This window comes from Grammomys surdaster, unplaced genomic scaffold, assembly GCF_004785775.1.
Source record: "Grammomys surdaster isolate TR1022 unplaced genomic scaffold, NIH_TR_1.0 126660, whole genome shotgun sequence".
Lineage (NCBI taxonomy): Eukaryota > Metazoa > Chordata > Mammalia > Rodentia > Muridae > Grammomys > Grammomys surdaster.
Window position 1 is genome coordinate 173,043 of NW_021621449.1, and position 25,737 is coordinate 198,779.

General features: G+C 44.1%; 2 protein-coding genes across 11 annotated transcripts in view; one reads left to right on the top strand and one right to left on the bottom strand.

Moving 5' to 3' along the window:
* The first annotated feature begins 1,870 nt into the window (after positions 1–1,870).
* Rad52 (RAD52 homolog, DNA repair protein) lies at positions 1,871–21,013 on the top strand. 5 transcript variants are annotated; one of them, XM_028761071.1, is made up of 12 exons: positions 1,871–1,953; positions 8,102–8,195; positions 10,330–10,431; positions 11,220–11,313; positions 11,491–11,558; positions 12,750–12,868; positions 13,573–13,648; positions 16,864–17,063; positions 17,204–17,355; positions 18,386–18,466; positions 19,134–19,355; positions 20,633–21,013. In XM_028761071.1, the coding sequence occupies exons 2-12, from the start codon at positions 8,109–8,111 to the stop codon at positions 20,692–20,694; spliced, it is 1,263 nt and encodes a 420-aa protein (XP_028616904.1). In that variant the 5' UTR covers positions 1,871–1,953; positions 8,102–8,108; the 3' UTR covers positions 20,695–21,013. The 5 variants fall into 5 exon arrangements, with proteins under 5 accessions (XP_028616904.1, XP_028616906.1, XP_028616905.1 ...); XM_028761073.1 differs by having other exon boundaries at positions 19,134–19,346; XM_028761072.1 differs by having other exon boundaries at positions 18,389–18,466.
* A 3,486-nt stretch (positions 21,014–24,499) lies between these two features.
* The window catches only part of Wnk1 (WNK lysine deficient protein kinase 1), a 131,744-nt gene continuing 130,506 nt past the window's right edge, over positions 24,500–25,737 (bottom strand). For all 6 annotated transcript variants that reach the window (XM_028761044.1, XM_028761045.1, XM_028761040.1 and 3 more), the window contains one exon: positions 24,500–24,848. In XM_028761044.1, coding sequence (XP_028616877.1) covers positions 24,531–24,848 — 318 coding nt within the window. In that variant the 3' untranslated portion in view covers positions 24,500–24,530. The remainder of the gene's footprint in view (positions 24,849–25,737) is intronic.

Sequence of the window (25,737 nt, forward strand, 5' to 3'; positions counted from 1 at the left end):
AAAAAAAAAAAAAGGAACCCTAGCCAAACTTTGCCAACAGATAGGCAAGGCTTTATTGGAACTTCAAAATGAATTGACTGAGTCTGGCTGGAGTCGGAGAGAGACAACACTGGCTGTTCTCTGAATAGAGGAACAGGGAAGCTTTTTGTTGATTTGCTGAGCTAGGTAAAGTAGCCCCTTCCTCCCCATTTTTTTTTTAAAAGATATATGGGTATGAATATTTTGCCTGCATGGATGTATGCACTATGTGCCCAAGAACGCCAGAAGCGAGCATCAGAGCCCCTGGACCCGGAGTTACAGAGAGTTGTGTGCACCATCTTGTGCTGCGCCTTCACATTTTAAGAAAGATTCGGTTTTGTTTATATGTATACATGTTTTGTGTGTCTGGGTGAATGAGTGCAATATGTGTACGGTATTTTCAGAGGCCAGAAGAGAGCACTGGGTCCCCTTGAACTGTAGTTACAGGTAGTTGTGAGTGGCCTATTTGGGTGTGGGAAACCTAACTCAGGTTCTCTGAAATAGCATGTGCTCTTAAACCATGGAGCCATCTCTGTAGCTGCGATGCTCAGGCTCTCCCCCTCTGCCCGTGGGATTGAGCCCACTACTTTATACTTGCTAGGTAAGAGTCCTACTCCTAAGCTAGAATGCCAATCCTCTTTTTACTTAGACAGGTTTTAAGACCAGGCCATCCTTGAATTTGGGATTCTCCTGTTTCAGCTTCCCCAGTAGTTTGGGTTACAGGCCTGTGCCACCAGGATTGGCAAATTTGGTATATCAGCCAGTAGCACAGTTTCAAAAAATGTTTTTCTTTTCTTTGAGATAGGGTTTCTCTGTGTAGCCCTGGCTGTCCTAGAACTCACTCTGCAGACCAGGTTGGCATCCTCGAATTCAAGAGATCTGTGTGCCTCTGCCTCCTGAGTGCTGGAATTAAAGGCGTGGGACACCACTAACTAGGAGAAAGATACTTTTTGTGCAAGCAACGGACAAGTGGAATGACCAACTAATTCCAGAAACTGCTGAGTTCCTCTTGTAGCTGGTGTCATTGTCTTGTTATCTTGGCCTTGTCTGTATGGGCCCTACAATGGGTTAAAAAGACTTTCGATGTATTTATTAACTGCATCTGACTCGGTATTCCTGGGAATTAAGTCAATCATCCAGGAAAACGCAGAAGATCCTGGAGATAGTGGCCATAGAATGAATTGGTTAAATTGTAACAATCTGAAGGCCTAACCATTAAAAAGAAAGTTCTCAGTATATAAACTACACACTGGAGACGTAGATCTATTGTAAAGCAGAAAATATCATAAACCGGGATCGGTCTGTGTTTAACTTGAGTGATGACTAAAGTCTGTTTTTTTTTTTTTTGTTTGTTTGTTTGTTTTTTGCGCTTTAGAGATGTCATGGTGTAACTGTCATCCAGTTAGTTCTGGTGGAATTTCAGGGGAAATCCCTCTGGCTGCCAAGGTCTCAGAGTTTAAAAGCGCATTAAGGTGAGGTTGTCTCCGGGTGTCACCCAGCCGGGTCACACCAGGCACCCTCGCAGGGCACCTACGGAAACCGGATGGAAGGCGAAGAGTCAGCCTCGGAGGGCTTGGAAGAAGCCGCAGTCTTGAAGAGAGAGCAATGACCGCCGAGGCAATGGAGGTGCGGCGGCTCCAAGCCGGCCCCGGCTGTAGGAAGGTTGATTGCTGCCGGAGGTGAAATAACAGCGAGCGAGCGGCTCAGGGTGCAGAACCCTCGGCGGCCTCCTGCTCGCGACATGATTTGCGACAGTCTGCTTTGCGACACATGTCGCCTTCTGACTTGACTTACGGCTCCTCCTTCTGTTATTCCTTGGTCGCGGACCTTCTTCCCAGCGTTCCCTGTGCTTGTTTCTCTGTCTTTTCTGCGTTGCTCTCTCCGGCTTCCCGGCTCCCGGGACCGAGCTCCTGCGTGCACCGCGTTCTGAGGCGCGTGAGTGAGGACGATCCTTGCTGGGGTGGTTCCAGTCGGGTCGCGGAGCGTGGGCCCCTTCGGATTCGGGCGGCTGCTGGGCACGCCCTGCACGGGGGTGTCTCAATTAGGGAAGCCGGGTCCTGGGTGCTGACCGTGTGCTAGGGAGGGGAGCCCGGGCGGTGGTGGCGGTTCTCTGCACTGTGCGACACGCACGCTGACTGTTAACAGGACTGTCTGTGACAGGGTGAAGTCCGAGGGAGTGGGTGGGGTTGAGAAGTTACGGTGGACTTGAGGAATTTGACATTCAGGGTAGCCTTTCCGGACTTTGAAAAATGAGGCGTGCGTTAGTACGTTTACATTCACTCGTTAGAGATGTCCAGTTCTCTGGTTACTCATATGTTTGGGGGTTGTGCAACCCCTAGCACACATTCCACAGCATTTTCATCACTCCTAAATACATGCTGAAGCCACAGTTAGCTCTCTTTCCCACCTTTTCCCTCATCCTAGGACCCCTTCTACTTTGTCAGTGAAGCTGACTGTTTCACTTATGAGAGATAATACAGTACTTTGTATGTGTTCCGCAGAATAAACTTTTGTCGTGTGTATCTAGTTTGAATTAACCATCAGTTGATTAAGTTGATGGCCATCTAGGCTGATTCCACTACACCCATGACATCTCAATATTGCTGGACAATTACAGCACCAGTTGACATGCCAGCTTGGATGGAGGGAAATCTAGATGAAGAACTACATGCAATTAATGACTGTTGAGAAAGGGAGAATCTAGCTTTCCCAGAGATGAACCTCCTAATGGATTACCCAGTACCAAGTGATCAGCCCTAAAATCATACATGTACATGCTACATTAAACAAACCTAGGGTTATATTTATATATTCATATCTGTATCTCTGTGTTGTCTTTGTAAAACAAAACAGAAAAAGGTCATGAATTGAGAGGGGGATATGAAGAGGAGAGAGAGAAGAAATGATGTGATTATATTTTATTAAAAAAAACATCGAGGCTGGAAAGATGACTCAGTTGATAGGAGCACAGGCTGCTCTTCCCAAGGACCTGGGTTCAATTCCCACCACTCACATAGTGGCTTACAACTGTCTATAACTCTAGTTGTAAGGGATACCTTCTTCGGGACTTGGAGGCACCAGGCACACGTGTGGTACATAGATAAGCATTCAGGCAAAACACTTATACTTACATAATACAAACATTAAATGCTTTTTTTAAAAAAAACTTCAAAGTTTCTAATCTTTAAAAACAAATGTGGGCTGGAGAAATGGCTCAGTGGTTAAGAACAGTGGCTCTTCTTTCAGAAAACCCAAGTTCAATTCCCAGCACCCACATGTCTATAACTTCAATTGCAGAGGATCCAGCACCCTCATATAGACATATCCAGACAAACCACCAACGCACATAAATAGTTTAAAAAATAAAAAAAATGTTAGCTGGGTGTGGTAGTATATACCTTTAATTCCAGCACTCAGGAGACAGAGACAGGTGGATTTCCTTGAGTTCGAGACCAACATGGTTGACAGAATACATTCCAAAACAGCCAGGGCTATACAGAGAAACCCCCCACCCTGCAGCCCCCCCAAAAGGTTATTTCTTTGGCTGGGTTTATAGTTTGTTTATTGTGGTAATTGTGAATACAGTTGTGTTTGTCATTGGTATATATGGGACCTCATGGTTTTCGTGTATTCATTTTGTATTCTGGTTCTTCATTAAAGTGACTATCATCTCTAGGACTTTGCTGTTGGCGGTCTTTAGGGTCCCGTGTATAGAAGCACACTATCTACAATTAAGGATGCTTTGGCAACTTCCTTTCCTCTTTTTATACTTTTTAATTAATTAGTTAGAGACAGGGTCTCTCTCTAGTACTGGCTGCCCTGAAGCTTGCTGTGTAGGTCAGGCTGCCTCAGAGTGCTGGGGTTAAAAGTGAGGGACATCAGACTGGGCTTGCATTCTGTTTTTGTAGCTTTGGCCGTCCCATAACTCAGAGATCTGCCTGCCTCTGTCTCCCAAGTGCTAGGATTAAACTTGTGGGCCGCCTTGCCCAGCTCTGAGTGACATTCCAGCTCTGCGTGACATTCTCATCTATAATTTAGATGTATGCTTTGAGCTTTGATGAGACCGAACAGACCAGATATGTTCATTATTTTCAAAATCTAAGTACAGAACGGAGCCGACGTCATGTCTCATGTAGGCAGGCAGGGTTTGTGGGGATAGCAATTTGAATATGAAGCAGGATTGCCATCCTTGTTGTTCCACACCAACCAAAGTCACCTGGGAAAGGAGGTCCTGCCACCTGCCACCAGAAGGCTGTGGGCTTGCCTCTTTCTGGACACGGCCTTCCTTTTGTGCAGCTCTGTTTTATTCTGATAGTAGAACATTGTACAATATGTGAGTTGGACTGAGAAGACAGGGAGTGGGTACACAGTGACTTCCAGGGCAGCCTGAACGAGACCCCAACGCAAACATACAAATGTCCCATGTGTTAATCCCAAAGATGGGCGGAGAAAGACCACTGACTCACATCATCATGGGCAAATTAATTAAAGTAAGCAACTAATGAAAATAAGCTTTCTCTACTTGTGTACGTGGGCTGCCTCCACTTAAGGCAAGGTTGGAGAGGTCAGCATTGGATGTGAGGAAGATGAGACTTTTCTAGCTCAGGGGAGGGGGTTTTCAAATGTGTAATTGGCAGGCAAAATAGGCAGGGTTACAGGGGCAGAACAAAGCATAACATGTTAGTCCTAAAGACCTACTGAAACAAAGACATGGTTGCAAGGCGGGCATAACAAGGTAGCAATAATAACCAGTAGTCATAGCAACCCCTTTGCAACAAAGGTGGGTTGCAAGATAGTTGTTAACTTTTTGAAACAAAGACATGATTACCATTCCTGAAACATGCAGTACAGAACCATTTGTAGTTAAGGCTGCAGGTGGGACATAGCCCAGTTCTTGAGACACAGGTTTAATTGTGAACAGGAATGAACCTAGTTTGTCTTTACTATAAGATGGCTTTAAAGCCCAAGATGGAGGAAGGCTGGGTCTTCACATATCTGCCATGGATAATGGGAGTTGATTGCATAACCACTCCCATGATTCAGTAGCAAAAAGTCTAGTGTGGGTTTTTTTAAAGTTGCTTTTAATTATTTCCTGTGAGGCTTGGTTGAGTGGTATGTGGAGGTCAGAGGACAGTGTGCAGAAGCCTCTTTATTCCACCATGGGTCCCTGGGATTGAACGCTGATTGTCAGACTTGATGGCAAGCACCCTTACTTTCTGAGCCATTTCGCTGGCCCAGATCTTACTCTTTCTTCCCCTGTGACACATACCCATACTTCATCCTTTCTTTCCATTGTCCTAGTTGATCTTTTTCTCATTCCTCTCTGGGCTGTTGTGATAGGGGGTCAGTGGCTGACCTGTACCATTCACTGTTGAAAACGTCCATCCAGGGAATAAGTATGATTTTAGTCTTCCTTGCCTTAAGATTTCCCATTACTCTCTTCAAGCTGGTGAGAAGGGTTGACACTTTGTAGGTTCTTTATAAACACTGCTGATGCTTTGAAAAGATGAGAAGAGTGGCTGGGAGGGAGAAAGGTCAAACTTCCTCCAGTGACAACGTCTCATTTCCTGTTCTTCCTCCTCTTCTTCCTTCCTTCCACAAGTTTCTAGAAATGCTTTTAGGTAATGAGGAGATGGAAAAGAATAAAAACCATTTTCGTTGTTTTATCCCTGACCCCACCCCGGGACTGAGAAATGAGTGGATCTCTTTGCTTATGCTTCATAACCCCTGCCTCTAAGCTGAGTCCTTATTTACCTTTTGTTTTTTTGAGACAGGGTCTTGTGTAGCCCAGGCTAGCCTCAAACTCACAATGTAGCTGAGGAGAGCCTTGAACTAATCCTTCTGCCTTCATTTTCTAAGAGCTGGGACTCCAAGGCTGCAGCATCATGCCTAGTTTATGCAGTGCTGGAGATCAGACTCAGGGCTTTGTGTGTGGTGGCACTGAACATGGTCAGCCCTGTCTTTTTAATCCTTTTCTCACTCACAGCTGTTGAGTACTCCACTCTGGACTCTTATTTATGTGGTTCAATATTCTGTGTGGTTCTAGGCATTCACTGCCTTTGAGGAGACAACTGTGCGTCTTAGGAAAAGGATGCTTGAACACCACCTCCCACTGAGGCTGCTCCATGTGGTGGCAGTTGCTTGGCACTCTAGCTTGCCGTACAAAATAGGTACTAATGCCAAAGAATCTCAGATAAAGAAAGAATCTCTCAGATAAAGAGATGCAGGTGTTGGCATTTGGAAATAAGGTCAGGGTGTGTCATGTGAAAGAGCTGAGGCCAGCAGGCAGCATCTGTCGTGCCTGCTGCTATCCCCCTGCACAGAGCTTGAGTGTGCACTCAGAGCTTCAGGAAGCAGGGGTGTGGGAAAACAGAAGAGGAAAAAGACTAAGTCTGTCAGTCAGAGGTGCTTTTCTTGCTTGACCATCCTTCTTCTTTTTTTTTTTTTTTGGTTTTTCGAGACAGGGTTTCTCTGTGTAGTCCTGGCTGTCCTGGAACTCACTCTGTAGACCAGGCTGGCCTCGAACTCAGAACTCCGCCTGTCTCTGCCTCCCAAGTGCTGGGATTACAGGCGTGCGCCACCACCGCCCGGCTTGACCATCCTTCTTTAGAGATATGGCTGATGGTGTGATCTCCTGAGAGTGTTTCCCAGGAGGATGTGTATAATAGGATACTCCATCCAGTGGAAGGGAGAACAGAGTTTACACCCTCTCACCTCCAGCTTCCATGTTTCTTTGCAAAATGGCTTGCCCTGTGGTACATCAACTCCTTAACTTTCCAGGTTGTGCTTGGGAGAGCATCAGGTATTCTCTTGTACCTCAAAGGCAAGAGAGTAGTCAAGGGTAGAAAGTGGAAGCCCCTTTCCTCTTGCTCTTCCTCCTTTTTTCCTCTGATGAGATTTTTTTTTTTTCGAGACAGGGTTTCTCTGTGTAGCCCTGGTTGTTTTTTTTTTTTTTGTTTTGTTTTGTTTGTTTGTTTTGTTTTTGAGACAGGGTTTCTCTGTGTAGCCCTGGCTGTCCTGGAACTCTCTGTAGACCAGGCTGGCCTCGAACTCAGAAATCCGCCTGCCTCTGCCTCCCGAGTGCTGGGATTAAAGGCGTGCACCACCACCGCCTGCGAGATCTTGATGGACTCAATAGCTGGCTCTCTAGTGTGGAGCGTCACACCTGGCTTGTTTTCTTTCTGGTGTTCTCTCTCTAACTAGAGTGATTCTTGGAAAACAGTTGAGTTATTGTGGCTATATTTCCATTTTAACCCCATAGAGACCAGAGTTACATTGTCCATATGCTAGATAGTTGTGATTTAGTTTTTAATATAAAAATATAGGTTCTCAGGTTGGGCTTGGCAACATACACCTTTAATCCCAGCTCTCGAGAAGGAGAGGCTACAGGGTAGCCACAAGTTTAAGGCTACCCTGATATACATAGTGAATTTCAGGCTAGCCAGAGCTGCAGAGTAAGGCCTTCTCTCAAAATAGCCTCTTATTCCCTCTAGCTTTATAAGGTTATAGTTTGATAACTGTTGTTTTGAGGTGACTGTGTTGTCCAGCCTGGACTCCAGATCCTGGGCTGCAGTGGGCCTTCTGATTCAGCCTTCTAAGCAGTTGGGCCTGTAGGCATTTGCCCCAGACCCATCTCCACAGATGATGAGATCTATATAGCATGCATTGTGACATGATTGCCAGAGACAAGCTGTTTAACATCTCTTACTATTGTACTTACTCTTAGGTAGCAGTAAAGTGATTGTGTCCCTATAGCAAGATCGTCCACCTCTGCCTTCTGAATACTTAGGATTAAGGTGTGTGCCACTGTTGACTGCCTCCACAGCAAGCGTTTTGTGATACTGGTACAACACAATATGCTCTCAGTGTAAATACTCACCTTTTCTACCCCATAATAGTAAATGTGTCAACTGAAAGTGGGAACAGCTATAGGTTTGTCTGTGTCTGGGTAGACCCTAGCTGACCCCTGAGAGACTTTGTCCCATAAGTAAATGCTTTATTTGATTTGGCATAGAGGCCCTCCCTTGGTTTTCCCTTTAGCATTCTTTGAATTTTGTTTTAATGTTTTATTTTATTTAAACAGAGTCAACATGGCTGGGGCTGAAGAAGCAGTCCACGGAGGGTGTGACAACCATCCTCCCTTTGTTGGTGGGAAGTCTGTGCTCCTCTTTGGACAGGTAAGTGGTTGCTTTACCCCTTATAGGAGGAGCGTAAGTAGGGAATGCTAGGCTGAAATGCTACTGTCATCATGTGTGTAAGCTAGTTATGATTCCTTGTTTCCTTTGGATGCAGTACTTCAGGGTCTTGGCTGTTTTGTTCTGCATTACTGAGGATTGAACTCAGTGCTCTACTACTGAGCTGTCGTGTCCCCAGCATGGTCTTTATTAACTAAGTGTATTTATAAACTTTGCAGCAAAAAAATAGTGATAGGGCCAGGGAGGCAGAGCAGCAGACGAAGGCACCTCCTGCCACCCTGATGACCCGAGGATCTACATAGGGGAAGAGAGGACTGACTCCTGCAAGCTGTCCTTTGAGCCTACTATACACTGTGCCTACACATGCATTTGCAAAATAAACACATTTTAGAAATGTAATACAAAAATTTAAAAAACTAACAGTACAGGGATTTCATTTAGGTGTAAATTTGTTGTGCTCACCCTGTTTGAATGTATGGTGTTTAGGATGTGTGTGAAGAGGGTGTCAGATCACCTGGAGCTGAAATTATAGTTGGCTGTGATTCACCTGATGTGGGTGTTGGGAACTGAACTCTGGTCTTGCTGGAAGAGCTGCAAATACTTTTAACCACTGAGCCATCTCTCCAGCCCAGGTTCTTAGTTTTTGTTTTATTTTTTAAGATTTATTTATTTTTATATACGAGTACATTGTCCCTGTCTTCAGACACAACGGGAGAGGGCATTGGATCCCATTATAGATGGTTGTGAGCCATCATGTGGCTGCTGAGAATTAAACTCAGGACCTCTGGAGGAGTAGTCAGTGCTCTTAACCGCTGAGCCATCTCTCCATCCCGGGTTCTTAGTACTTTAAAGCATTATCTTTATATTAATTTTTTTGTTTGTTTTTGTTTTCTTGAGACAGGGTTTCTCTACATAGCCCTGGCTGTCCTGGAACTCACTATGTAGACCAGGCTGGTCTCAAATTCACTGAGATCTACCTGTCTCTGCCTTCCAAGTACTAGAATTAAAAGTATTTGCTATTATGTCCAGCTTAAATTTTTTTATTCTTACAATATAATTTGATCATGTTTAACTCCTTCCAAATATTCCTACTTTCCTACCTACCCAGCTTTAATTTCTTTCTCTCTCTAAAATCAAAACAAATCCCTCCAAATAGGGGAAAAAAACCCAACAAAAAACAAAATCAATAAGACAAAAAAAACCCATAAAACAAAAAGGCCACCAAAAACAAAAGCAAAAGAACCCCAAAACCCCATGGAGTTGTTTTACATTGGCCAACTACTTCTCAATATGCCCTGCCCACCCCAGATGTGTGGTTGATACTTCAGTGACAGGCCTTGACAGACCCAGACACTCCTGAGCTTCCTTTTCCCGATAGATACCAATTGTAAATAGCCCATGGTTAGTAGCTTCTTGACTAGGATAGGACTTTGCATCCACTTCCCCTTTTCAATACTGAGATTTTGTCTGGTTTGAACCTGTGCGTGTCTCTGTGTGTGCAGCTATGGTCTCTGTGAGTGTGTCAGTCCTCTAGTGTCTAGAAGGCACTGTTGCCTAGAGTCATCCCCGGCTCTTAGACTCCTTCTGCCTCCTCTTCATAGATCCCTGAGCCTTGAGGGGACCTGAGGTTTGATGAAGACATTCCATTTAGGGCCAAGTGTGCCGAGGTCCCTTGCTCTTCTCACATTGTCTCGTGGCCTATCTGTGAGGAGGCTTGAACGATGCACGGATCTATGGCTATAGTCATGTATCAGTAAGAGTCATTTTATTGCTGTTTCTGTGCAAAATAATAGAGGTAGGTTCCCACTGCTAGGATCTAGCTAGTCTCCAGTTCATATGCATTTACAACAATTTTTAATGAGTGCATAAAGTTAGGCTTTGTATAAGGTATCATGCAATGCTGATTCATGACTACATGAATGCCTAATTTCCCCCCCTGGGCTGTGGATAGAACCTAAGTCTCATGCCTGCTAGGCGGGTGCTCTCCTGCTGCTGACCTACTCAGCTCTACTAAGTATTTACCAGTGGGAAGAGATGCTATATCTGGAAACTCAGAGAGGGCTTCACTGTGGGAGAAATGGCACACATAGCAATTTGATTTCCTTCTGGATTATAGAGCCAGTACACAGCAGATGAATACCAGGCCATCCAGAAAGCTCTGAGGCAGAGGCTGGGTCCAGAGTACATTAGCAGCCGCATGGCCGGAGGGGGTCAGAAGGTAAGTTGAGTCTTTGGCATGTATCTAGTTGTTGACAGAAGATTCTGCCTTTTGGTTTTACTAGATTTCATAGATTCAGGGGCCCTTGGTCCCTGTTACTAGAGGCTTTCTAGTGCCTCTAAAATAGATGGGTCCAGCCTTCAGTGTCATCTGCAGTGGCCCAAACAAGTACTCTCTTAAGATTTCATGTTGAGATTTTTACATCATCTTTAAAAATGTTCCCATTGTCACTTGCTTCCAATTTTATTTATTAATTTTTTTTTTTTTCCTAACACAAGGTCTTCCTATGTAGCCCTGACTGCCTTTGAACTCACTCTGTAGACTGGGCTGCCTTCACAGAGATCTACCTGCCTCAGCCTCCTGAGTGCTAGGGTTAACGTGTACCATCGTGCCAGGTCTTGCTTTAAGTTTTAACCACCTTCTTTTGGTGCTAGGATGGAGAATTGGCCTCTTGCCTACAAAGCATGTGTCACCTAGCTACCCATGCTAAAGTTCTGTGTATGGTTTTGGTCCTCCATAAAACATGTCATATGTCAGCTTGACATTTTTTTTTTTTCCTGAGTCTGGTCCCTTCGCAGAGATAGACTGGTAGTTCTGGTTTGATTTTTCCAAAACTCTCAGAAATACTTGCTGCAAAGCTTCCTGTGGAATGGAGTTTTTTCCACAAAAACCAAAACCCAACAAAACAAAACCCCAAAATACCCACAAGAAGAATAAATGACTTTCATTCATATTTAAAAATGCAAAAGACATTTTAATAGCTTTTTCTTAAAAAATTTATTTTCTAGGTGTGTTATATTGAAGGTCATCGGGTAATTAATCTGGCCAATGAGATGTTTGGTTACAATGGCTGGGCACACTCCATCACCCAGCAAAATGTGGGTATGTTTCTGTGTGTGCTGACTGCCTCACGTCCCTTACTGCATAACTGCTCTACCTGTGCTCAAGAGGGTCCAGTGAGTTAGGACACAGGGCAGCTGGGTTTGACTGACAGCTGAGGAGCGTGGGTGAGGCACAGGGATCAGTATCTCTCCAACTGCTTCTCTTTCCCACTCCTAGATTTTGTTGACCTCAACAATGGCAAGTTCTACGTGGGAGTCTGTGCATTTGTAAGAGTGCAGTTAAAGGTGAGGGGGTGGGGTGCCACTACCTCCTGGGGGGACCGAGCAGACAGTGGGGAGGGTGTCTAGGGTGGAGACCTGGATGTGTCTCAGCCAGGGTGCCTAGGACAGCGGTGTTCAAACATCCTTGCTCATCTGCCCCTCAAAACAATGTAGAAAGGTTGTATCTTAAGTTGATGTGTGTGTGTGTTTGTGTGTGTGTGTGTGACTTGACAATTAAAAATCTCTGTAATGTAACAACAGAACCGAAGTGTCATAGGGGATTAGATGCTCATTTATTTGAAGCAGTGCTGTGTTCCATACCCCTTAGCTCAGTTTAGACCAGCAGTTCTCAGCCTGTGGGTGGCGACCTCTCTGGAAGTTGAATAACCCTTTCCCGGGGGTTACCTAAGACTATTTTGGATATTTACATTACAGTTCATAACATTAGTGAAATTATGGTTATGAAGTAGCAAGGAAAACTATTTTACGGTTGGGGGTCACACGGCATGAGAAACTGTGGTAAAGTGTCGTAGCACAGAAGGGTGAGAACACGCGTTAGATGGTCTGACTGTCTAGGCCTCGGGCGTCTGCAGTTCAGTCTTCCTTCTTCTGCCTCTTGCATACCGAAATAACAGGCATGTGCTACTCAAGGCCCACTAACTTTTTGTATTTAATTCTATAGAGAGCTATAGAAAAGGTCTCAGTATGTAGCCTAGGTTATACTTAAACTGGCAGTGCCTCTTATCTCGAGTCCCGGGATTACAAGGGCTTGCTTACTATGTCTGGCTAAGCTGCGCTTTTATCACAGAAATGTCACATTGTTTCTGTTTTTGGTCTCAGGTCATATTTCCCGCTGTTTTTGTTCTACTATATTTATGCTTGAAAGTTCTTTTTATAGCCCCATTGAACTTCCACACCTGTGTGTGTGCACATGTGTGTGTGTAAAAATAAATTCTTTTGTTTAATTTCTACTGAACTTAAAGCTTTAAATGTTAAAGACTTGGCACTGAGCATAGGCGTCTTTCCAGGCAGCTCCAGACAGCACTTGTAGAAACTGATATCGTAAGCTGTGTGAGGTGTCCTCTGCAGCAATGTCCTGGTTCCACAGTGCAGGGTGGTTGGTTTATCTTTTCTTTCTTTTGAGTGCTGTTGGTCAGAGAAGAGGCTGGGCAGCCAAAGGCAGAGCTACAGCTTTCTACTCCCTTTCTACCTCAGGATGGTTCCTATCATGAAGATGTGGGCTATGGAGTTAGTGAGGGCCTCAGGTCAAAGGCCTTGTCATTGGAGAAGGCCAGAAAGGAGGCTGTGACTGACGGGCTGAAGCGGGCACTCAGGTAAGGAGGGAGCAAGGGTCCACCACCTCATTTCAGGACTTATTTCAGAGGAAGTGGCACATTCATTTGGGTCAGAAATCTAAATAGCATGGAAGATGTCTCAGTTCATCCTGATCTCATGTGTCCCTGCTTTCTTAGGGACTTTCCAGCAAATAAATGGCTGAATCCAGACTGTGCTATTATCAGTTTTGGGTTCACCCTTCCCTCCCAGGCAAGTCTCAGAGTTTTTCAGGTGCCATGTCATCGATCAGTTCTTAGAACAGTTGGCTGAATATAGTTTAGGTTGGCTCAGCTTTGAGAGGACTTACTCCAGGATTGACTGGCCTTCTTGAAGTGGGCCTGGAGCAAGGGTGAGCATGCATCGTGGTGGAGAAGCAAAAATAAGGACAGACAGAAGAGACCAGTGGTCCATCGTCTCAGAGGACAGATGCCTGCCCAGTGACCTAAACTTCCCACTAGCCGAGAGCTCCGAAAGACTCCATGAGGTCCGTACCGCTAGAGATGAAGCCGTTAGCAGGAGGTTTTGTGAGATTCGTATGCCATGTCACTGCTCTGTTCTCAGAAGCTGTGGAGTGCAGGGACATGGCAGATGTTCCATTAGCACTGAGGAAGCTTAGGGTCTGTTTCCTCTCTTGTGTTTGCGCCTTGTGTTGTAACAGCCAGTCAGATGTTGTCACTGAAATCTCCCTTCTTTGTCACCGTAGGAGTTTTGGTAATGCACTTGGAAACTGCATTCTGGACAAAGACTATCTGAAGTCACTAAATAAGCTTCCACGACAGGTATGTTGCAGTGGGGAGCTGGCTGTCACAGTGTGAGGTTCTCCAGTGTGTCCTTGACTGTACTAGCTACAAGGGGAAGTGAGGACTCAGTGTTTGGCAGCATCTGTACTGATTATTTCAGAATTGGAAGGTTAATGCTAGCCTGTGTGTCTTGGCCAGGTTTCCATGGCATCTCATGGACAGAGAGCTGTGGCTGGAACTGGTCTTTGACTCCTTAGAACCAGTGCAGAGCCTTCTGTTTGCCATACATGTTCAAACCAGCCATCTTTCTTCCCTTAGCTCTGGCGGCTTGGAGGTGCACACCTCCATTCTGACACTGCCTACCTACCTATGGGATCTTAGCGCTAGCCTCTGGAGTGTGCTGTGCAGTAGATGCTGCTAGAGTCACAGTTAACTAGGGAGAGCTGGTATCTACCTGACAGAATCATTGCCTTCTCTGTCTCCTTGGGGGAGTATCTGCATACTGATATTCATAGTAGTTCCCACTGTACAGTCTGTTCTCTTTCTTTATAGCTTTGGTTTGTGTTTCAAAAATTGTTGGCCATTTTGGAATCTCTCTTCTCTCTCTCTGTTTTTTTTTTTATTTGAGAAATTGAAATCCTGTGCCATTTTTAATGGGTTATCTGGTATTTTTGCTGTTAGATTACACTAGTATTTTGAATATTCTGGACATTAAAATCATTTATCTGTTAATAAGACATACAAATATTTTCTTCCATTCCATGGATGTCTTTTTTTTTCTTTTTTCTTTTTTTTTTTTTTTTTTTTTTTTTTCGAACTTGGGAGATCCATTTGCCTGCCTCTACTTTTGGGATGTTAGGGCTAAAGACCTGTGACACACTCCCTGACTCTTTTGGTATTTTTATCAAGAGATCATCATATCTAGTGTTGGGAAACATTTTTTCTGTTTTGTTTGTTAGTTATGGTTTTTTTGTTTTGTTTTGTTTTTGTTTTTGTTTTTTTTTTTCGAGACAGGGTTTCTCTGTGTAGCCCCGGCTATCCTGGAACTCACTCTGTGGACCAGGCTGGCCTTGAACTCAGAAATCTGCCTGCCTCTACCTCCCAAGTGCTGGGATCAAAGGTGTGCGCCACCACTGCCTGGCATGTTTTCCTAAGAGTTTGGAGTTCTGCACTTAGGATTTTAGCCTATGTTGAGCTGGTTCTTGTGACTAGTATAAGAGATGAACCATATCTCATGCTTTTGTCTGGAAAGACCCAGCTTTCTCAGCACCGTTTGCTGACTCTCCGTTCCTGTGTGAGTATGTGTTCATGTTTGTGAGTGCGTATTTGGCGAGAGGTCGATGCTGGCTGGCGGTCTTATTGGCTCCACCTTATATTTTGAGACAGGGTCTCTCACTGAGCTTGGTGCTCATCAGTTAGGCTACACTGCTTGGCCATTGAGCCCAAGGGCTCCTTCAGGGTTGGGATTATAGGCATGTGCCACCCCACCCAGGAGCAGACTCAGCTCATTGTAGGTGTCATATATTTGATATGATCTTTGTAATTCACCCATCAAAATTGCTGTTTTAATTTTTGTTATTTTTAATTATCTGTGTGTTCGTTTATGTATGTAGGTGTGTGTGAACATAAATGAGGTGTCCATGGAGCACAGAGGACTTAGATCTCTCTAGAGAAGCAGTTACAGGTCTCTGCAACAACAGCATATGCTGAGCCATCTCTCTAATTCCTAATCTATGCTTTTTAACTAAGATTTGATCCATTTACACTTAAAATAATTACTGATAGGGTGATTCCTACTTTCATTTTGTTAATTTCCTGCACATTTAATAGCTTTTATTGTTCTTGGTTCTTTGTGTTTGTTTGGCATTTTTTTGTATTGTTGGTTTGACTCTTCGCGTTTCCAGTTTGCATTCTAAGATATCTTCTTTCCACTGTAGTTGCATAAACCATCCTAATGTTAATAATTCTGTTTTAAAGAGGTATCAGTTTAACTCTAATTGCATACAAAACTGCTTTAGATATTATACATTCATTACCATTACCTGCTGCTGACCCGGCTCTGATGGTATAGCTGTGGCTGCTCTGGAGCTCACAGAGGTCGGCAGGCCTCTGCAGCCTGAGTGTGGGGTAGGGTGCGTGCGCTCCACCATACCTGGCACTTTTCTTTTCATTACAGTTTTTTATTGCTTTGCTCTTTAAATTCTCTGTCCCAGAGCCTCAGTGTTAGTCTCTGAGCATGCCGGTGTTTTCTGGGGAATTCTGTTTCTTTCTGTTGTTGTGCTGCTTTCTGTGTCTGTCTTTTTTTTTTTTTTTTTTTTTTTTTTAGTATGTTGACTCGACTCTTTTCTATTTTTTTTAAAAGATTTATTTATTTATTTATTTAATGTGTATGAGTACACTATCGCTGTCTTCAGACACACCAGATCCCATTACACATGGTTGTTATCGAACTCAGGACCTCTGGAAGAGCAGTCAGTGCTCTTTAACGGCTGAGTCATCTCTCCCTCCCTGTGTCTTTTCATTTTTAATCTGGAGGATTCCAGCTTTTTTTTTTTCCTCTCTCCTTTTTTTTTTTTGGTTTGATTTTTCAAGACAGGGTTTCTCTGTGTAGCCCTGGCTGTCCTGGAACTCACTCTGTAGACCAGGCTAGCCTCAAACTCTTGAACTCAGAAATCCACCTGCCTCTGCCTCCCAAGTGCTGGGATCAAAGGCATGCGCCACCACTGCCCGGCTTTCCTCTCTCCTTTTCTCCCTTCTTCCTTTTACTTCATCTGTCCTTCCCTTCTAAGACAATATCAAGGGTTAGCCCAGGTTATCCTTGAGCTTGCTTCCTAAAGTGCTATGATTTTAGGTATATGTCACTGTGCAAAGAAGAAGGTATAAACAGATAGCAGGGACAGATCAGCAAGCAAGATTCAAATTAGATTGTATATACTATTTTTATCAAAAGTAAAGATTCATTTTGATTAAAACTTGATTAATATAGAATGGTTTGACATACACATGACTTTCTTTTGTTCAAATGTCAGATGTCTGCAGTCCCAGCTGCCTAGCCCAAGAGTTTGACATGAATATAGAAAACAGAGAAACCCAATTGAAAAACCAGCTAACCACTTTGGAAATTGTGGCTCATGACTGTCACTTTTTGAAGACAGAAGGGGTCAAAGATCAAGTGCTGTGTCTGAATAGCTATGCATGCTGGGAAGGAAAACTGGGCATGGGATGCATTCAATAGTTCTTTCTCCTCTTACTAGCTCCCTCTTGAAGTGGACTTAACTAAAACAAAGAGAGAAGATTTTGAACCATCTGTAGAACAGGCAAGATATAACAGCTGCCGACAGAGTGAAGCGTTGGGACCCCCCAAACCACAGGAAGCAACTTCCCCTTGCAGACCAAACCACCCACATGACTCGAACATTAAGCTACAGGGGGCTAAGGACGGCAGCAGCTCCTGGTATTGACTCAGGTTCCCTCCCTTTCCTCTTTGGCCCCTTCTAGTGTGGCTTTGGTCGATTTCCACTCCTGCACTTGAAACCTGCAAGTGGTTTGTGTGCTTCCTCAAGCCGGGTCCATTGTGGTTAACTTGGTTTGCAGCAGTCTGGCCACCACCTTGGAGAGTGATGCCACTCACCAGAGGAAGCTCCGGAAACTCCGGCAGAAGCAACTACAGCAGCAGTTCCGGGAACAGATGGAGGCTCACCGGCAGAGCCATGCACCTGCCCAAGAGGTGGAAGCCAAGCATGAGGGTGTGTGAGAGGGAGGTCCTGTGACTCACTCCAAGCATGGCTCACTAGGGCATGTAGGACTAATGACCCCATGGAATTTGGATGGTAAAATTTGCCCTGCATCTTCCCAGTTCCAAAGACAACAGGCTTTTTGGGGAAGTCAGCAGGTTGTGATTGACATAACCTGCAGCTCGTGGGAGGCAGAGGCAGTGGATCTGTGAGTTATAGGCCAGCCTGGACTGTAGAGTGAGATCCTGTCTCAAACACCTTCCCCTCCTTTCCAATATTTGAAATTTCGGAGACTTGCCTCTTAGATGGCTTTGAATATAAGACAAAGTTGGAAGATAATGGAAGATAATGAGCTTTTGGCAAATTCCTTACTCAGGAGCTTAAATTAATTTAAACACAGGTTTTACAGAATCAGATTTTTCTGGTGTTATGCAGACATTTGTAATGGAGCATTCCCAGACCAGAGAGCTTTTGTGAGTAAAAGTTGCAGGAGACAGTTGTGTGTTGTGACTGTTATCATCCCTTGGCACTGCAGTAAAATAATTGCAGGAAAAAAGGAAAAGAACAAAAACCAAAATATGTACCATTCTGGGCACATCATGAATTATCTTAAAAGTTTGGCTTCTGGGTCATGGCAGGAACTTGAAGGGTGGGAGTGGGGAGGGGTGGAGGGGATGAGGGATCTAGGCTCTACTGTCCTTGTCTCCGAGCCACTGGGCTAGATGGCTTCTAACAGTGTTCTGCCTTTGCTATTAAAGTAGAAATGGGTTAGGGTGACACTCGAGTTCTAACCCCTGCACCACACAGACCTGCCATGCTGGCACACTGCTCTTACCCAGTAGAGTCGGGTGTTGAAGGTCATCTTGGCTTTATAAGGAATCCAAGGCCTACCTGGGGTACATGAGAGACCTTGTCTCCCACAGACAAACTGTCAAAGGTTCTCTCTCAGGAGAGGTGCACTCTGTGCAAGAGAGGAATAAACTGAATCCCAGAGTTGACATGTGACCTCTGGCTTATCCTTTGTCTCCTGTGCAAACCATAGCAGTGTTTCCAGCAGCTCCAAAACACAGCACCCCTGTAACTGCAGCCTCAGAACTCCTCAGGGAGAAAGCCATCTTTCCAGGTAATACAAGTGTTTTAAGTTATTGTACTGTGTGCTTTTTGGAAGATAGAGAATTCATGTTAGTTTGGGGGGTCATGTGCAGTGTTGGGGATTGATCCCACCTTGCAACACTAAGCAAATGCTGTACCATTGAGCTATATCTCCAGCCTGTAGGTTTCATCTTAAAGGAATCATGAGTCCTCACTTTCATTTTGATTTTTATGTTTGTTATGGCACATATGTCTAGGTCAGAGGGCGACTTGTAGTCGTCAGTTCTTTCTTACCATGTGCCTGGGTCTTGAACTTAGGTAATTGAGCTTTGTGGCAAGTGATGTTACCTGGTAAGCCATCTCTTTGGCTTTCACCTGATTTTTAGTGCCATAAAGTTTTATAAAAATGGAAAGAGGTCTCCAAATTGACTGATGGGAGCTCTGATACATGTTTCTCTATGCTCTGACCAATGGGAAGATGTGGAATATTTGTAGGAATTAAATTTTGTCATTTATTAGAGGGAGCTCAAAGCATGGAATTTTTTCTTCTTCTTCTTTTTTTTTTTAATCCTGAGACAGGGCCTTACTGTCTGGCCTGAAAATTGTCCATCTTCCTACTTCCTGCTGGCTGTCACGTGCACCATTATGGTTGTCAGAACATGGAAGCGTTTGTGAATAACACTGTGGTTCTTTTGTAGAGAACCTTGAAGAGAACCTTGAAATGTGGGACCTTACTCCAGACTTAGATGACATCATTAAGCCCTCGTGTAGAGCAGGACCACCCCAGACCTCTGCCACTGGAACCCTCAACAACCAGGGCAGTGTCCCACATATCCACTGCCACCAGAAACCACAAGAAAATCCTGGACTTGGACACCTGCAGACCTGCAGCACTAATCTGCATGTTCTAGGTAGCAGAGGTGTGTGGAAGAACAAAAATTCTGGGTTTAATTCTATAAAATGTAAAGGAAAGGTGCTAGTTTGTTTTAAGAAGTTGACTTAGGGGGACTGGAGAGATGGCTCAGCAGTTAACAGTACACGCTGCTCTTGTAGAGGACCTGGACTTAATTCTTAGTACTCATGTATTGCTTCACAACTGTCTACAACACCAGTTCCAAAGGAGATTGGATCCTCCTTTTCTGAACTCTGGGCATGCAAGTAGTGCATAGATATACATAGCAGGCTAAACACCCACACACAAAAGCTAAAAAAAAAGAAGGGGTGTGGGGAACAGGACACAGTAGCACATGCCTGCAATCCTGGCCCTCAGGACGCCATTGGCTCAGTAGGAGGCCATTTCCATTGAGGCCAGCCTGCACCATATGAGGTGTAGATATGCCTCATAAAAGATGAATTTTACCTAGTGTGTTGTAAGGCCTTGTGTTCAACCAGGCCAGTAAGGAATACATATGTATTAAGATCCTGTCTCAAAGGTTAAAAAAAAAAAAAAGCTGGATGCAGTGCTAAGGCAGTGAGCAGTAACAGGTAAAGATAGTGGTTTGAGCTTTGGACTCTTGACAGCTTGTCTAGATCTATTCAGATCTAGAATGAGGTGTGTCCAACATGAGGCTTGGGAAAGTTATGAATGTTTGTATTGACAAAGTTACAAACTTAATTATTTTTGTAACTTGATTGCACAGCTCTTGAGCTCCAAACTTTGATGATAGTGTTTTATAATGCCAAAATGTTGGACACACTGCTTGTCCTGACTACATTCAGATCACTTCCTCAAGGTAGATATGTCTCGATGAGAATGACACCACAAGGGGCGCTCTCACTATGTTGTCTGAGTGAAGGTTGTAAGCCAATACACTCCAGAAATGACTAATTACATCCCAATCACAGCCCCCCCCCCTCCTCCCAGTCCCAACCCTGAACAAATCCCTCTCCCCATTACTGCCTCCTCGTCTCAGAGAAGAGATGCCCCCCTCCCCCCTTGGGTACCACCTCACCCTGGGACATCTGTTTCCAGCAGGACTAGGCACATTCTCTCCCACTGAGGTCCAACCAGGCAGTCCAGTTAGGGGAAGAGGATCCAATGGCAAGCAACAGTGAGAGAGGCCCTATTCTAGTTGTTAGGGGACCCACATGAAGACCAAGCTGCACATCTGCTATAAATATGTGTGTGTGTGGGGTTACTGTTTATTTTAAAGTCAAGGCTGTTTTATTTAAACCATTAAACCATTATCTTCTACAGAAAACTCTGAACCTCATAGGAAGAGTCAAGACCTGAAGAAAAGGAAAGTAGACCCATCTTGAAGCTCAAGATGATACTAGACTCTCACAAAAGGACTTTGGAAAACTGCAGTTTGGTCACAAAATCGTTCTACCTTGCTTCATGCTGAACCCTTTAGAGGACTTTAGAGCCTACTGCAGAGGAAGCTGACTAAAAAGGTTGTCATACCCTGTGATGGGAAGGAGGCCAACAGATAAATGGTTTAACTTTTTTCCAGTATTATTCACTCCCAAGCCAATGTATTGAGATTCTAGGACTCTGCAGGCTGCCTTTCCCTTAATGATGTAGCCCACCAAACCCCATCTTGTTACCTACATTAAATCATGTGTGACCTCGCCTTTCCTTTGGCTTCAGGTTGTTAATGTTTTCCACTAAGTGCTATCAACAAGGTCATGGTGGTAGTTCAGGATCACATGGATACACGGAGTAGCCTCCCTTTATCTAGAGATGTGCCAACACTTAAACAACAGGGTGTTTAAGGCATTGGCTTTTTTTTTTTTTTGAAACGATTTTTTCGTGTAGTCCTGGATGTTGCTTTGTAAACCAGACTACCTTGAACTCGATCACCTGCCCTCTCCCTCCTGAGTGCTGGGATTAAAGGTGTGTGCCACCACACCTGGCTCCTAGCAGTGCTGCATATTTTTGAGCCATCAAGTAATGTTTGAACACTAATACTGGCAGAATTGGTGTAACTTACAATTGAGATTACTGGTAGTTAGGTAGGCTTCTTGCATGACAGTACTTGGCAAAGGCATAGTTCACATCCAGGGTTAGATTCTTTTCATACATGAACAATGGATAATTTTAAAGAAGTGTTTTCTCTGGCTGAAACTTTTGAGTGAAAAACTATGGGTTGTTGGGGAGCTACTGCATCTCTTCTCATTTGAAGAATGGAACCAGAATCCATATGGTTGCTGGGAATTGAACTTGGGACATTTGGAAGAGCAGTCAGTGCTCTTAACTGCTGAGAGCAGCCCCAGGAATAGGTGTTTTAAGGAAATAACTATTCTTTCTTAACTACACCACACCCAGAAGTTTCATGATTCTTTTCAAAGGAACAATGAACTTCCAACTCTACTTAAGCTGAATTTAGGGTTATGCTGAGGGAATCGGTGCTCTCTTAACACCATGTGGGCCTCTTTGGTTGGGCACAGGCTTGGCAGGAAGTGCCTTTAGCCCCTGTGCCTGATCTTGAAGCAGGGACGAGATTTGTTTGTGGGAAACTGAGGACCTAAGTCAAATATCAGCCAGAAGTGTTGACCAATAGCAGTTTGCCATAATTTCCCTGCTTCCTAACATCTGCTGCTTTGCCTTTTCCTGAAGACTAGGAACAAACTCCTTGGAGAAGGAGAAGTACCATTTTCATCCCTAACAGCATGATTTTAGTTTGGGGTACAACTGCTACTAAAAGTTCCCGGGAACAATAATCCAGTTATAAGTTGTACAAAATTCAAAGTAGGGCCAGTGAGGACAGAAGGGTTTTTTGTTTGTTAGAAAGGACACCCCACAGTTCAACAAAAGCAAGTTTGGTTTATTTGAATGGTTTCATTAAATAAGTCTACAAAGGTAACAAACTGAAGCACAAAGCGCAATCTTACAAGAAGCGCAACACCCGGAGTTAGTGCAAAATGTACAGTTAACGGCTGCTGAGAAACCCCAAGGTTTGAATTCAGTTTTAAACAGTGTACATTGTTAAATAACGTAAGGAAAACATTTATAATTCAGAAAGTTCTTTTTAAATGTGGAAAAAGATACTCAAAGTGTACTATTAACACAAAAATAATTTAAACAGTTCAGTAGCACTAGCTCGTTTCTCTAGGCTTCAGTTATTTCATCCACAGGAGGGGGAAATCGACAGTAAGTAAACCTTTGTGAAGGGGGGAACAGACCTCAAAATGACTAAAGCCAAACACCACATGCTGCATTTGGCTCCCTCTACTGCTGGTACGAAGCACTCAGTCATCCTGCGACCCGCTTTCCTCCCACAATACCTCTTACCCTCTCCCAAGGAATAAATGAATCAACACTTTGGTAGCAGGACCTGAAACAAAAGCCCTGCTCATTACACTTCCTTCTCCTAAAACTTCCAGCTCTCACTTATATCTTTGGGCCTCAACCAACTTAAAAAAAGGACAGGCCTCTTAAAGGAAGAAGCCAGGCTCTTGCTAGTGTGGCAACTCCTGGGATGTGTCATAACTCAAGGTGAAGGAGGAAGCACCCAAGAAATGACGAGTTCTACTTTTCTCCACTTTTCAGAATATTCAGATCCCAAATAGCCAATTAGGTCCCTACTGCCAAAAAAAACTAGATAATACTGGTTGGTTGCTGTTATTTGGGGATATGGGCATGAAAATGTGAGAGTATTAGTTCTAATATAAAAGTACAGGCAGCAACAATAGATTCTGACTGCAGCCATTTGGACATTGTGGAAGGGTTAGGAAAGGAAATAAGCACTTTTTCCTACAATGCTTAGAAAGTCAGAAGTGGGTTGAATTCCCACAATACAGTACTTAAAGCAGAGAAATGTGTGGTACATGTGCAACAAGAGGTGAGGGCAAGCAAGCAGGTTTCCTTAGAGCAACATTTTCCATCTGTGACTCCCCTCTTCTAGGTCTTGTTTGTTCACTGGCCAGGCATCTCTTCAAACAAGCTCGCCCCCCACATCTCCAGTCCTCGTCTTTCACACCGCTCACAACCCTCCTCATTCTTTCTGAAACAGAACTTTGTTTTCAACCACTGATGCCAACTTCACTGTGCTCACCTTATACCTGCTCTAGGCAACTGCTGAACGATTGAAAAAAAAAAAACAACAAAAAAAAAACCAAAACAAAAAAATAAATCAAACCAAAACCAAAAACACTTTCATTTTCCCTTTGGCATATCCACTGCTGGGGTCACGTGGACCTAAGATTTCTTTCCACATACCCTTTGGTGACCTGGGGTCTGGTAAGTTGATGCTAACAGCAGAAGCAATAGAAGTCCAAGGCACTAAAATATCCAGCAAGCAATACTGGGAGAACAGAAGTATTCAAGTACAGTAATTTATACAATTTTACATTCACATTTATTATCTAATACAATGGAAATACAAAGGAAAAGTTAAAGTGTCTTAATAAGTAAAGGACAGAGCTAGCTTTTGTGTGTGTGAACCTTTTAAACCTTTCAATTTTTACTCTTAAAACTAATGTTGTCCAACAACATTTATATATCACAGTGTTTCCACATCAAAACTGATGGCAAAGTTACATGTCCACAGGGAACGTCACTGTTTTCCCTAATGGCTAATGCTGCAGTCAAAGCTGCTAATATCTTCTGCTTAAAGCATTAATGACCTATGTAAGAAAGGGTTGCAACCCCAGTCCCCTGGTGTTTTTCACTAGGTTGTAAAAGGGAAAAAAAAAGTGGGGGTAGGGATCAGAGTGGGAGAGAATCTTTTTGTCTTAAGGTGTACATTGTTGAGGGAATACGGAATTTGGGGCACATGTCAAGATTAAGAGCTCCACCCACGTACAGATACATATGGGGTTTGGCTTACATTGAGCTCTTGGGGCTTTCTGGGAACAAGGCTCTCTTCTAGCTCTAGGCCTTACTGGTGGGTACAAAAACAGAAAAGCAATCTCAGGCAGCCCCTCCACCAGAAAGCTGTTCTTTCCTTCTTTTTTGACTCCAACAAATGGAGAAGGAGGGTAGTTCTCCATTCTGAGGGCTCAAAATGGTATTAAAAACATTCCCTTCTGGCAAGAAATAACCAGTTAAATGCAGCACTAGTAGTTAGTATATAGGCTACTTCCCACCCCCCCACCCCCCAGCATTCCATTTCCTGCCCCCAAATCTACTCCGTTAACATCCTTTCTGCTGACTAGGTGGTCCGTAGGTTGGAACCTGGGGGGTTGCTGATGGACTTCTGCAAATTGCTGATGTTGAAATTTTGCAAGGATGCGGTTCCTACAGGTTGGAACTGGCCAAGTGGCTGTGGTGCTGGACCACCTGTTCCACTCCACTGAGTGCCAAATGGGGCAGCTGGAAAACCATACTGCTGCGGGGGGCACATGGACTTGGTGAAGTGACCTAGAGAGGTAGCAGATGCTGCAGAGATGGGGGTAGAGCCACCCAGGTTTGAGGTCATGGAAATGCACAGCTGCCCAGGAGCAGAGAACTTCCTTGCCATTCCAGGGCCCTAAAAACAAGAAAGTAGCAATGAGAATTTGGCATAGGTAAATACACAGGCACAAAATCGGTGATACTGTAATGCTGTTCTAGAGCTGAGATGTTCCTTTTTTTTTTTTTAAATAATTTATTTTTTCTCAAATTGTAATTTATTCACACAGGGGTTATAAACACAGAAAGGCAGGATGTGGGGAAGGGAATGACACTGGAGTGTGGGTGTTCAGGGGAAATACAGATATCTTTCAGAACCGGGTATCAGCTGGGTGAAAGTTCAGGGGACAATTCACTATGACTCTGCCTATGACTCACTCGTCCTTATCTAAGTTGGTATTGTCTGCCAAGGCTACCTATTTACAAGGTCTATGACTACTCAGGCTGGTAAATTTCCACAAAAGCTGCCTGTTTACAATACCTTATAGCCATCTGTTTCAATGTTTTTCCACTGAGACCCAAGACTTGGTGTTAGTATACATGCATTACAGGCCTATTGCTGATTTTAGGTCTATGGCTGATTTTAGGCCTTCAGTGTATAAGCAGGGATGCCCCTGACATCTCCTCCCTTCTCTAGGTATAGAAGGGCTGTGGCGATTCTAATCTTTCGAAGGCGGGGATAGAGGCCTGACCTCCAGTAATTGAAGGGGACCTTGTAATGGCTCCAGTCCCCCTGTTGTTGTCCAGTGAGGCATGAGGGCCACACCCGTCCCGATGTCTTTTTCCTAGAGAGGGGATACTTTTGACATTAACCCCTATGCAGTCAGGCTTGTCTCTCAGGGAAACCAGAGAGATATTTTTATCTTTTATTTATATTCCCTTGCAGTGCTTAGCCTCGCAGCCTAAGCAAGAATTCAGATTGCCTGTCAGAGGGGGTTCTGGGTGGCCCCTCTCTGCTTTGTCTAGGG